Source organism: Typopeltis vanoorti, chromosome 11 (genome assembly GCF_054136105.1).
Source record: "Typopeltis vanoorti isolate ZY-2024b chromosome 11, IOZ_Tvanoo_1.0, whole genome shotgun sequence".
Taxonomy (NCBI): domain Eukaryota; kingdom Metazoa; phylum Arthropoda; class Arachnida; order Uropygi; family Thelyphonidae; genus Typopeltis; species Typopeltis vanoorti.
This window is the reverse complement of record NC_143559.1, coordinates 17,817,689-17,832,247: the sequence shown is the minus strand read 5'-3', so window position 1 is coordinate 17,832,247 and position 14,559 is coordinate 17,817,689. Positions and strand designations below refer to the sequence as shown.

At 36.9% G+C, this 14,559-nt stretch overlaps 1 protein-coding gene across 2 annotated transcripts in view; it reads right to left on the bottom strand.

Annotated features, from left to right (window-relative positions):
- Positions 1-14,559, bottom strand: part of mRpL48 (mitochondrial ribosomal protein L48) — a 70,285-nt gene that overhangs the window by 47,271 nt on the left and 8,455 nt on the right. For both annotated transcript variants that reach the window (XM_090400234.1, XM_090400232.1), the window contains one exon: positions 4,357-4,467. In XM_090400234.1, the coding sequence (XP_090256360.1) occupies positions 4,357-4,404 (48 nt within the window). In that variant the 5' untranslated portion in view covers positions 4,405-4,467. The remainder of the gene's footprint in view (positions 1-4,356; positions 4,468-14,559) is intronic.

Sequence of the window (14,559 nt, the reverse complement as noted above, 5' to 3'; positions counted from 1 at the left end):
ATTCACCTGCCAACTATTATTAAAATTTAAGTTAATTCTAAGGCAGGACCTAACTTTTGCAAAATCATGCTGCTCACTATAAAGTATTATATTCCTATTCATCCATTCCTGGATTAAAGAACTTTCCTGTTCTTTAACTCAAAATATCTTTAATTACTACTACTGCTGAGATACTAACTGATCTGCAATTTGCTGCTTCTGTCTTGGAGCCATCTTTATGTAAAAAAAGTATCCAGGACCACCCTGTGTGGGTGTGCAGGTTGTGCCCTGCACAAAGGCACCTGATCAGGAGGGGTGCCATTTCAAAACAATAAATAATAGTAAATTTTTATACAATGCTCTTATTCATGAAATGAAACTTTACTAGATAGATTGCATGACATAAGATAAACAGTAAGGCGATAAAAAATTAAAGTAAACTCAACAACCGATTAGCTGCTTTGCTTTGAAGTCCTGCTTCATGAGTGGTGTGATTTTTTTGTGAAAATTGAAAAAAAAAAATTTTTTTTTTGAGATGCTCTATTTTTATGTACACATATCTTGTATTTATATACTAAATAAAATAAAAATTTCTTGAAATTAATTTAATTTTAAATTGCAAATTCAAATTTTATGGGGGGGGGGGTTGCTGAAATATAACTTTGGACAAAGGTGCTTCTTACCCACAGGGTGGCACTGGAAGTATCCTACTCTCTTTCTACTCCCTTGGAGCCTTGCCAGAAGTGAGACTTTGAATAACAACTTTGTCAAGGTACTGCCCTGTTCTCATGCACATTCTTGTAGCACACATGGGTCGACATGCCATCCAGTTCCACTGCTGTATTTATATTGATATTTTTCAATATGCTGAACACCTCCGGTTGGGCTACCTCAATTCTGACCTCAGTCTCTGTCAGATCTGAGGCTCTTGCAAAATGATCACTCAGTAACTCAACTATTTCTTCTCTCACTTTCATACAATGACAGTGATTAAAAGTATCCATTGCTAATCATTCTTCCTCTTAGTACCCACAGAAAAAAACTCTTTTTGATTTACTTTGGCCTGCTTAGCTAATTATCTCTCAATCTGATTTAGCCTTCTTTACCATACTAATTATCCTTCTTGCCTGTGCTTTATATTGATCATGAGCATGCTGATCATCTTTTTCTTCATATTCCCTCCATAATGTTTCCTTTTTTTCACAGCTCCTGCTTTACTCATCCATTTAACCCCTACCTGGTTTATTCTCTTAACCCTAGGTAAGCAGGCTGATATTACTTCTATCATCAAACAATTCCTGATCACTTCCCATGCACCACTGATATTCTTTCCCTGTAGTTTCAAAAATGCCTCCTACATCTGTCATAGTCACCAGCTTTGTAGTTCTGCATAAGCATGACATAAAATAAACAGTAAGGCGATTTTTCTCAGTCAAGAAAAGAAATTAACTTTTCTTGACTGAGAATTGCACGTTAGCAACTTCCCAGAACCAAAGTGCATGGTTACTTTCTTATGAATGAAGGATGAATATCTACTGTAGTTATGGGTTCATTTTCTGATGCTATTACCAGATATTGCACTCTCAAACTTCTGGTATCCACCACCACGTTTCAGATAATTATTCCTTAGTAACTGTAAAAATTCCATTTTGCCATGTACCCTTTCCCCTCCTATAGTTGCAATCTCCCCATAATAATTGCACAGCCTTCATTCGATGCTAATCTGACATGGCAGCCACATCTTTCTACAGACTCCTAGTCTGTAGAAAGATGTGGCTTATCGACAATATATTTTGTTATACTGGCCTCTATCTCACAAAGCTTTTATGTAATTATTATTATAAAAATGAAACACATTTCATTAGGAGGCTATTAATGTAAAGCTACATCAGTGTTATATTACTCCAAGCAAAGGGAAAAAAACTTTGAAGCTAGTTATATTTTCTATTTTCCTTTTACCTGATTCAAAACAATTTAATTTCAACAGATTTACAACATAATTATTAAAATACATTGTAAATCTGAATGAAAATCAAATACTCCACAATATACATTACATAGAGTGAATAGCTAAGCAATGCTCCTTTCAGCCTTAACATAGCCTCAACTCAGAGCATGGACTTCATGAAGGGCCAAAAACATTTTGCAGAAAGAAAAACATGAAAGCCCATCATTCCTGAATAAATCTGTGCTTTATGAAATGATGCATTATCCTGCTGGAAGTAACTATTATCGGATGGATAAACTATGAACATGAAGGAATGCAAATGTGATGCCACAGTGTTCAAGTTGGCTGTGACGTTCACTGGTATCAAGAAATCCAATATAAGCCAAGAAAACACTCTCCACACTATCAGCCTGTAGTGCAGCCACTCTGTCCTGTGGCTGATATTTTTAGCTGACAGAAGTAGATTCGAGTGAGGTTGTCTGCTACTATACTGCACCTCTGACAGGGTTTGACATTCTGTACAGTCTAATGTGACTATCTATATACCAATGTTGCAATGCACTACCATATGACCATCTAGTAGACTATAGCACCTCCTTGGTATAGATGGAAAGACAATATAGCATTCACTCAGCAGCTGGAAAGACCTGGATTGGAAAGTCATCTAAAATATGAGGAATCTTTAAAAGAGCTTTTCAGATGAAGGTGTCAACTAGTTTCATATTTTTATATATCTGAAAGGTTATAAAACATATAGCACATCAGTGCAGTGTGTGAGTAAAGAGGACATAGACAGGCAAATATAGAAAGAATTTTCCTCCTGAAATTTTTGGTTTTTCATCATATAAAACAAGCAAACTGGCTGGGGAACGTACAATTAACATATATGATACACTTGCCTCTTAGTTTCAGTTGATTGTCTGCATTTCTAATGACTTTCAAAAAATACCCTTCCTACTATTTCCCATGTTAGTAGGTAAAGAGCAAAGATGCCATCCACTCAGTCAACCAGACTAGCTGTGAGGCAAGTATAATTGGCTGAGTAGATGGCATCTTTGCTCTTTGCCAACTAAAATGGGAAGTAGTGGGTGGGAAGGGTATTCTTTTGAAAGTCATCTGATGGCAAACAATTTTTGTCACTCAATGTGAGATCACTGCCCTACTTTATTGGAAGTCTGAAGATACTTGGGTAAAAAAAATATCATGCGTCTGGTTTCTACAGCAGGGAGATACTGGATTATCTAGTCCTTAACCCATCTATAGGATTAAATGTATGATAACTTTAATCTTTTGTGGATAAGATGCTCATAAAAAAATTGCCCCAGGCATAATTTCAACTAAAAACTAATCTGTTAGAGTATGCAATTCTTAGAATTCTCTGTCAGCCTCTCACATTGATAAATTGCAACTTGACAATGCTGCGATTCACTGGATATTTTTTGATTTTTGTACAATTCTTGGTAGAATGGTTCCTTAGACAATGTCTGGCATGAATAATCTATGTTATTAAAGGCAAACAGCATGGAACCACTCATCAGCAACTCAGTATTTGGCATGTTCTTGCAACTAGTCAGTCATCTCCACAACTGATTACTCACTGATGATTGTATTTTTTATTTATTTTTTTTTTTTTTATGTGGTTACCACCCATGAAAGGTAATATATTACTAAACCTATAGTACGTCTGTACTGGGAGCGGGCAAAGATTTTCTTTCCTATTTTTGTCAATTTTATATATATTTTTGTATTTTTTTTTTATTTATTTTTACATTGTCTGGAAACCCTGAGACTAAACATGGAACTTTTTCAGCCACTTCAGACCTCCAATAAAGGGGGGGGGGGGGGGTCTCACACCAAGTGATGAAATTCATCTTCCACCTAAGAGCTAAATTCTAACTGCATGACTTAATGTATCTGCATCAACACATATGGTGCCTATCATACCACACTTAAAGCCACTCAGGTCATGATGGCCAGTCAGTGTTCATCCAACTGTAAAATCCCTCTGATCGAGGATGCAGTAAAATTTTTGTTTTCTTATTTCAGTTAATATACAGTGATTTAAGTGTCACATGTTCAATTGACTGAGTAGATAGCACATCTACTATCCAACTAATAAGCAGTGAGTTGAAATCCCTCCATGAAAATGAACATTTATGAGCATCTTTAAGGTGGCAGATGAATTTCACTGCCTTTTGTAAAATTTCTGTTTGGTCTCTAGAGTTACCAGATTATCTAACCCATGGTGTAATAAAATAACAGAAGTTCACAACTTTTCTTATGTGGGATTCACATTAAAGAAAATTTTTTTTATTTAGTTATAAGATTCCAAACACCTACCCCCCACCCCTTTTGTAATAAATAATGACATATTCACAAATGGCAAATATGTTCAACTTCAAAAAACCATTAAAATGCAACTTTCTTACCTTTAAATACTCTGGCTCATGAAGAGAACTAAAATGTTTTATATGCATATTGCTAAAACTTTTCTGGTGAACAAACTGCCTATTACAGCAAAGGATTCTTGTGATAGTATTCTATTCAAAACAAATAATATTATTTTTTATACACAAAAGAGAAAATATACTGCACACTATATGAAATATTAAATTTTTAATAAAAGTAAAATGAAAATTTACTGTAAGCAGTTTTTTTTTAATGCAAATCAACTTACTGATCTTTACACATAAAGTAAGACAGATTAAATGTTCATAGTTTCATTTAGTCCACATACCCAATGTACAGTATTACCATACAAATGAGCGTCTTTCTTTTTCCCTGTCATTTTTTTATAGCTAACTATGGTTCAGACAAAATACAGAAACACACGCACAGTAAATTATTATTTACTGATCACTTAAACATTAAATATTTTGGGAAGAATAACTCATTAGTGAAACAAGGACTACAAGCTAGTTTAAACATAGTAAAAATATTTAGCAAATGGATAACCATTTAAGGCATGTGCTGCACATATATAACAGAAAGCAATCATGGTAAAAAAAGAAGTAACTGCAATAATTACAACCATTTAGGATCAGAATCTCCCATATCTTCATCATAGACAAACCATCATTCCAACACAAATTAGAGCAAATAATAAGGACCTAGGAAATCACTTTGAATAAGTGTTCATGTTTGTATATATAAACTGGTTTAGGCATGAACATTCAAAGTGTTATGTCTTAGTGTCTTTTCTAAAGGATCCTGTGCTACTGTTGATGCCATGCTGGGCCAAATGGATGTGTTATTTGCCACATCAGATGTAATTTTGGTGTACATTAATCCTTTTTTTTTAATGGAATGGTCAGTTTACCCAAAATGTAAGATGACAGTGATAGGGTATTTGATACACATTAGTATATTAACAAAGCTGATTTCAAAGGCAGAAAAATGCTACTTTTTATTTTTACACAGTATAATATTTATTTTGACAAATTTAAGAATATAACTATAGTTAGTCATGTTTCTAAAGTTCTTAAAATACATACATTGTAAGAAAATTCTATCTCAAAAGTTTTTCTTTACTCTGAGATTTAACAAGTAACAGAAATGAAGTACTGAAGCACTATGTATTTTGACCATTATGAACACGATACATCACATATCAAGCACCAATAACTATGTGGGCAGTTCTTCACACAAACTGATGTGATACATACCATGATTTTTAGTTTGTCATACATGCAGTGTTGTGATGTATTGAAAAAAATCTGTAAATGACTTCTTGTGGTATTGAAGAGCCTTATAAAAGTCTTTGGTGATTATAAATGAATAGAAATAGGAGATGATAAAAATTTATCCCTATTTCATAGCCAAATGTATAAAACTGAATGCAAGAAACTTAAAGTTTTGAAAATAGACCAAAAGCTTATGAGAATATAATCCTCAGCAAGTTGGCTAGGCTTAAAGACAGAGACCAGAGAGTTTGGGAATACAATCTTTGGCATTGGGATTGCCTTGACTTTCCCTATTTAAGACAGGAGCTTGTATAACATTTATAATGACCAAAATGAAACCTTTTAGGCTCTTCTTCAATAATTACAATTACACACCAACATAGTTTACTGATGAAAACACAACTCTCTGAAACACAATTGCTAGTATGAAAAAGAGGATTTGTGTTCTCTTAAGGCCTTGCAAGAAGACTTGAATAAATTGAGTGATTGGGCAAGCAAATGGGGATGTGAGTTCAATGTTGCAAAATGTAAGGTTTTAAAATTTGGAAAACAAAGATGGGATGCAGAATTTATGCTTGGTGAGAATATATTGTTGGAAGTAGAGGAAATAAGAGATCTGGGAGTGATAGTGGATAAGGATCTAAAATTTAGGGGACACATCGCCAAAATTGTGAAGACAACACAAAGACTTCTGGGAATGATGAGGAGGCCACTGACGTGTAGAAGTAGGGAGATTCTTGTTCCATTGTATAAGGCTTTGATTAGGCCACACATGGACTATTGTGCTCAGATTTGGTCACCTGGTTTTCAGAAGGATGAAGAGATGTTGGAAAGGGTCCAAAGGCGACTGACTAAAGTAGTTTCTGACCTCTGGAATGTCGAGTATGAGGAAAGATTGAAAGATGTAATTTGCAGAGTCTAGTGGAGAGAAGGAAGAGGGGAGATATGATAGAGACCTACAAGTTGGTAAGGGGTTGTTATAGGATCAATGGTGGAGAAGTTCTACAGAGAATAGTGGGAGAACCAGATCAGGGGAGAACCAGAGGTCATCCCTGGAAACTGTATAAAGAGGGTGTGAGTAGGGGAGTGAGAGGCAGGTTTTTTTCGTGCAGAGTTGTGAATGATTGGAATGCCTTGCCTGAGAGTGTGGTGTCTGCAAGGAGTTTGAATGTGTTTAAGACCCGGTATGATGAGATGTGTGTGAGATAAAAGGACCTCCTAGATGAGTCTTTGACTCCATGAGGTCTTGTTTAATAATAATAATAAAAAAATAATAATAATATTAAGGTTTCTGCTGGTCTCTGATAAAAGCCAACAGTCTGAAACAATTATCAGGCCAGTGAAACCTAATCACAGTGCACTAATAATAAAATGCAAACGTATTGGCTCCTAGGCAGAGCTTGTGTCTTAAATAAGGAAAGTCAAGGCAATCCCAAAGATTGTATTCCCAAACTCTCTGGTCTGTTTTTGAAACTTTAGGTTTCTATACTTGCAGCTATGAAATAAGGAGATTAATTAGGCCACATTTATAATATCTCCTATTTCTATTAACTTCTTCTAGTTCCCCCCCCCCCATTTGGTACATTTTTTTGATTCACCCAATTCTGCTTATTCATTTCAGCACTGATCACTCCACCAATATGTTAATTTATTTTCAACGGTATTGATGAGAACACAGACTGATAAGAAAATAATTACTATTTATTAACTTATTTGCAGATATTTCACTGATATTATATCAGCATCTTCAGAGCACAAAAACAGTTTGTCACAGTTCATAAAACAACAACAATCTGGTATAACAATGGGACTAGTTTAAACAATTGCAACAGAGAACACGAAGACTAAAGTTCTAATTAGGTGCCATCTATGTTGGAATAATAATAAAAAAAAAAAAACAGAGAGAGAGAAAGCAGGTATTAATTAGGTCTTAAGATGACTGTCTCCCAAATATTTGCTAAATTTATACAGCCATACTTGGAATATGTTTCAAGGCTTCTGTTGATTCCAAAAAAACAACCTCTATAACTTATAACAAATGTGTAGCCCTTTTGTTTTTTTTTTCCAATTGATCCTGTGTGCAGGGATATCTGAAAGATGGTCTGCTAGACCTGACTTGACATAACGACAGTGCTAGATGTATTTTTTATGTTCACTGAGGTGGATGTATGCAGTTCTTTCTGTCTGTCCATAGTAAACTCGATCACATGAACAGGGCACTTCATAGACTCCTGGATGTGATAAAGAGATTCTGTCCTTGGGTGAACAGATGAGAGTTGCCAATTTGACATAAGGTTTAAATATGGTGCACAGCTGATGTTTATTAAGCACTCTAGATATCTTTTCTGATGTGCCTTGAATGTATGGGATAGTGATAGTTTTGCTGTAGTCTTCTGTGGTAGACAGTGGGAGGGGAGGAATTTCTGGGAAACATTTGGTACTTTTTCTATCCTATGGGAATTATAGCAATTGGCTAAAAAGTTGTGATGTAATTGAGTGAGTTCAGCAGGGAGAGCATTGTCATTGGAACAAATCGCTCTAGTTCTGTAGGTTAGTGTTTTTACCATACTAATGAGATGGGTGATGGTGTGATTGTTTGTGCAAATATCTGTATGTGTGGGTTTTCTAAAAACCAAAAAAGAGAAGGAACCATTTGGAAGACATGTGATTAGTGTATCCAGACAGTCATTAGCTTCCAGTTCCATTGTAAAGTGGATTTTCGGGTGTTGGCTATTTAAATGCACTAAGAATGTATCCTATGTGTCTGGACCATGTGGCCAAATAGCAAGCACATCATCAACATAGTGCAGCCAAAGTGCTGGTTTGACTGGTGTCAGCCCATTACCATCCCATCTAATTGTTTATATATTTTCCCTTTCCATGTAAAATAACCTGCATGTACTGGGAATTTAAATAGTTCAAATATATTGGGGGAGGGGGAGTGTGACTTTAGTAAATCAAGGGCTTCACAATTAACAGTACATTTGTGAATAGTGAAGTGATATCAAAACTCACCATTATGTCTGAACTTTTTAAGGTAAGGTTTTTTTAAAATACTTTTTAGGTAGACAGAATTTTTAACAAAGGAGGGAGAATTGATGTGATAATGGCTAATAGTTTAGCTAAATGTTTATCATGTTTGTATGTGGGACTGTTTATACTATTTGTGAATTTTTTGTTTGTTCGTTTATCAATTTTAGGTGCTCCATGTTTTCTGGATGCTTTAACATAGAAGGGCCTGAGTTTGTTAACTGTTTCTTTAGGCCAGATGACTTTTTTCAATAATTTGCACACTTTATTCTTTTGCGAGTTGGTGGGATCCTGATCTATAATTCGGTATGTTGACTGATCTTGTAGAAGTGTGTGCATTTTGCTTTTATATTCTGTTGAATTCATCACAACAGTTGCATTCCCTTTGTCTGCATAGTTATAACAATGTGGTTATTACTGTGTAGCTCTTTTAAAGCAATGATTTCCTTATGTGGATATTATTTTTAGGAGGCTTGGAATGGATTAGGATGCTGGCCACATCTAAACGAATGTTATTGGCTGATGTTGGAGGCAACAGACCTCCTGATTTACAATCAGAAAGATCATAAACTGATCTTTTCAGTTTATGATCTTCCATTTCAGTTTGCAATCTTCACGATTATAGAGAATCCTTTATGCTGGCTGTTGTAAACAACTTCCCAAAGAAGGACTGTCCACTTTGGATGAGATAGAGAGTTGTGAAAACAACCATGCAAGTCTCAGGACAACTTATTTAAGAATTTCATAGTCATCATTAATATGACCTAGAATCAATTATAGCCTGTCTTCAAATGAAAAAAAAAAAAAAAGCTTGATGTGACATATTGTTTACCTAAAATGATACAAAATTTCCATATATGTGTATATAAAACCCAACAGAAGTGCAGTATATCATAATGCAGTCAAAGGCTTTCAGGACAGACTGTGGATTTGATATATAACCTGATAAATAATCAATAATTATTAATGAAATCACTGATTAAAGACTAAAGTTAATCTAAGCGAAGTTAGCTAGGAAATCTAAATTATAAATAAATTATTTGACCTAAATTCTTTCAGAACAATTATGGACACTCTAAAAATTAATCTGTAATGTTACACTTCTAATTTAGGAATGCAGAAGTGTAATGCTACATACTATACTAGTTCAACTCAGTTTCAGCAACTTTGATGCCATTTAGGATCTTTGGATTATAAATGACAGGCATCTGAATTTTAGGGAACACTTGAAGATTTATAACAACCATGCAGTGTGTTACCACTGTGATATGGTCGATGCTGACAAGTACACACAAGTTACATAATGTTAAACTTTATGTTAACATGAATAAGTAACCAATATAGTGAAACTTGTTTATAGTGAAACCAATATAGTGAAACTATAGTCAAACTTGGTTATGAATAAGGAAGTAAGTGGCATGAGTATGGAAAATGAGAGAATGGGTGTGCAAGATGAACAGGGAAATGGGGAGACTCAGGGTGGATAGGAGATACAAGGAGAAAGGTGAATGCTCCAAGAGGATGTGTGAGCATGTGTAGACAGCAAAGGAATGAGATGACCTGGGATCAAAAGGAAACAGCTGGAATTGAAGAGGGTTCTAAAATGAATAAGCAGAAAGGGAAATGGCTCCAGTTGAGCATGGAGAGATCACATCAAATGAGTGTTATCAGTGGAACTAGCTGTAGATCCAGGAATGAGCTGTTGTTAGATATATGAAGAGCCAAAGGCTTCAATTCGGCGACATATGACTTGTTTAAGTTAAGGGATATTACATCCCATATCGTTTCTTAGCCGAATATAATAGAAACTATATAAAGTTCGGCGATTCCAAGCGTAAGCAAATACCTGGATACTGCAGCAACTGACCCTAAAGATAGTGCAAGCTGAGGCAACTCATGTCTAAGGTGGAGCAAGCTCCGATCACTATTCTTGATATTTACCCATAATGTGAACTTAGCTCCTAGGAGCTGTGTTTCTGTTCTACATTATGAGAGAAGGTCACTACCCAGACCGGTTTCAACCTTTATTGAGGTCTCACCAGTGAGTAGGTAGAATGAGAGTTCATGTCTTTCATCATCGGCCTTTGGAGTATAAAGATTGCTGAGGGTCAGCAGGTAGTAATAGGGGAAGTTAAAGAAAGGTAGAGTAGGATAGTAGGAGGTAAAAAGAGGCTTCAGTCAACCTGTTTAGCTGTGTAACCCAGAGGTTGTGGCTAAAAGGTCTGTAAAACATAATCTCCTTACACCTGTTCTAAAAAAAAAAACTTAAAATTTACACTTCACTTAATACGAAAAAGATAACTTTAGGTTACATTAATCCAGGTGTCTGAAGACGTCATCTTGTAACCCCTAAAAAAGTTGTTAAAATTTGGAACTTAGATTATTCTTAAACCATGCCTTACAACTGAAAAAGAAAAAAAAAAAAACTGCGATAGCGGGATCTATATTGAGGTGGACTTTATCAACCAGAGAACCGAGAGTTGGGGGAAGAACCCAGCCCGAGTGATGCAGCCCACAAGGAGCTGCAACGCCTCGACGTAAGCCTTCGCAGCCCGGGTTCTCAGGTCTACCCCCACCTTAGTGAACTAGAGAAACCAACAAGTTGTACAATAGAATTAAGTATTTAGTTGGTCCTGAAAGGAGGACAAGTTTTTAGTTTGCCCTTAACTCTTTTTTCATTGTATTTTTCTGTAAGATTTGAAAAGCTACTGTTTTTTCCCGGCCATTTATTATTTGGTGAAGAGCTTTATACAGACTCCTTTCCATTTCTTCGTTTAATTCAGGGATTCCTTTTAGCTGTGCTGGGTTTAGTTCACTTAATTTTTCTATATAGAGGTCTCCCCATTCGAAGCTTATAGTCTCAGGACCTGTGAGGAGTAAAGGTGCTCCTATTTTGTCTATTGCCCTTTGGAGGATTACCTCGGAGTCTTCTGGGATTAAACGCATTAGAACCCTTTGGGCGTCCACAGCGGGGATGGATTCTTCCTCTGATTCCTCGGCTGAGGTAATATTGCCTTTTCTTGATTCCTCAGTCTCTTCTTGGTTTTCTATTCTGATCTCCCTTTCTTCCTCTTCCTCAGAGTCAGATACTTCTTCTGGGCATCTGTTATCTGGTTTTGTTCTCTTCGTTTCTCCTTCATCAGGGCTGATTGGTCTTTTTTCTGTGTTGTTGTTGCTGACTTCCATTTCTTCTACTTCTGTGGTCTCTTCCGTCTCGATGCAAGTTTTCCTTGCGTTATGTTTCTTTTTTTTCCATTCTGAGTTTTTCGTGGTGGTGGCTTGATTTCCTGTTGTTACTGTCACGATAGCTGTGGGTTGAATGACTGGAGAGTCTTCCTGCTCTGTTGTTTTAGGCTCCTCTGCTGTTTTGCCTATAACTAGAATGTCGTCCTTTTTTTCGGGTTCAGGTTTATTTACTGGAGTGGTTGCTGGGGTTGGCGATATAGTACCTCCTATTCGTTCTGCTTGTGTCCTGTTGGAACAAACGTCTACCTTGTGGGTTGTATTTCCACATTTCAGGCGAGGTGCCTCACACTGGGCTAGGGCATGTCCTGCCGCCATGCAGTTCCTGCATTTGTTCTTGGGGAAGTCTGCACCTGGGTGTTCGAGTGATCTGCACCGAAAACATTGCTTTCTTACACCACGGTAGTTGACTACTACCCTGGCAGAGCCTAGAAATACAAAGTTGGGGACCTCGGCCTTCATCTCCATAAGGAAGGTCACCTCACCAGTCTTCCAGTCGGGGTAGTCAGCATCGTTGGTGATTTTGACATCCTGTACGTCTCCCCATTTTGAGAAAACCTTTTTTATTATCGCACTGCCTTCCTCGAGATATTCTACAGGGAACTTTCTATTCGTAGTGTCTTCAGTAGACTTCCTACTACGAAGGGATAGATCATTTTCCCTTCACATTCTACACCTGCCATTAACTTATTCCTGGTTTCTATATCTTTCACCACTACCTGGTATCTACCTGCTCCATAAGGGGTAAAACCAAATATCTTTTGTGCCCCTACTATGTTGGCGAGAGCTCTTGCTAAAGTCCTCTTCGGTACGTTGACGCCTGCCTCTATACCGAGGGTCTTCACTCACGGCAGAAATGAAGTCATTTGGAAGAGAGAAAAATATCTCACTATGAATTAAGTTCCGGAAAAGTGGATAGACCTTTAAACCAGGGCCAAGCGTTCCCCGTTTGCAGAAATCTCCTGCTACACTACGTAGAGGTGGAAGACTACAAGCAGGCACAAGGCAAAAATAAAAGACAATCTGGCAGCAGGACTGGAACATGCGGCTCTCTTTCAGATTCGCTGGATTGGGCACTCCTCACAAACTGGATCTCATCAGTAGGTAGACCTAGTTAATATCAAGGTTGTAGCGAACAGAACTTACAACCCTTCTATGAGTATTGCCGAGAGGTGTCCTAATAAATTATTAGATATATGAAGAGCCAAAGGCTTCGATTCGGCAACATATGACTTGTTTAAGTTAAGGGATATTACATCCTATATCGTTTCTTAGCTGAATAAGAAACTCAAAGAGTTTCATGCCGAATATAGTAGAAACTATACAAAGTTCGGCGATTCCAAGCGTAAGCAAATACTTGGATACTGCAGCAACTGACCCTAACCGGTCTGGGTAGTGACCTTCTCTCATAATGTAGAACAGAAAAACAGCTGCTAGGTGCTAAGTTCACATTATGGGTAAATATCAAGAATAGTGATCGGAGCTTGCTCCACCTTAGACATGAGTTGCCTCAGCTTGCACTACCTTTAGGGTCAGTTGCTGCAGTATCCAGGTATTTGCTTACGCTTGGAATCGCCGAACTTTATATAGTTTCTACTATTTTCGGCATGAAACTCTTTGAGTTTCTTATTCGGCTAAGAAATGATATGGGATGTAATATCCCTTAACTTAAACATGAGCTGTTGTGTTTATATACAAGTGCTAGAAGATTGTAAGAAACAAGGCAGATGAAATGGTTGCACTAATTGAATCTGTTCACCCCAGTCGAGCATGGAGAGATCACATCAAATGAGTGTTATCAGTGGAACTAGCTGTAGATCAAAGAATGAGCTGTTGTGTTTATATACAAATGGTAGAAGATTGTAAGAAACAAGGCAGAGGAAATGGTTGCACTAATTGAATCTGTTCACCCAAAAATTGTTGGAATAAGTGAGACATGGTTAGATGAGGACGACATCCTGACAGGAATAGAGATGGAAGGATATGATGTGTTTCGTGAGGATAGAAGGAGTAAAATGGGAGGGGGAGTGCTATTGATGATAGAGAAAGAGTTATGTCCATACAAAGTAGAGATGCAAAAGGGAAATGATGCCAGTGGTTTTGAGGCAGTATGGTGTGAGATAGAGGTGAATGGAATGAAATACTTGGTTGGATGTTGTTATAGACTAGGAAATGTGGATGGTAGTGACTATGAAATGTATAATCAAATTAGCCAAGCAAATAAGAAGAGTGATCATTATGGGTGATTTTAATTATGGCAATATAGACTGGAATGATGAGATAGCAACTGGAAGTAAAGAAAATGAGTTTCTTGAGTTTTTGAAGGATAACTATCTCAGACAGTATGTAACAGAGTGCACATGAGGATTGAGGGTCTTGGATTTGGTCATCTTATCAGAGAATGTAATTATAAATGAAGCGTCAAATCACCCACCAATTGGTGAGAGTGACCATGAGATAATTACCTGGGTGTGACCATTAGATAATTACCTGAGTGGTTGCCAGCACTGTGAGGACCTCTGTAAGAAAAGGGTATATGTGGAACTACAAGAGGAATGATTATGAAGAGCTCAGGAGACAGCTTGCAGGTATAGCATGGAATGAGGAGTTAGCTGAAAAAGAGATCAATGCAACTTGGGGGATTTTCAAAAACTATCTAGTAAATGCAATGTCTAT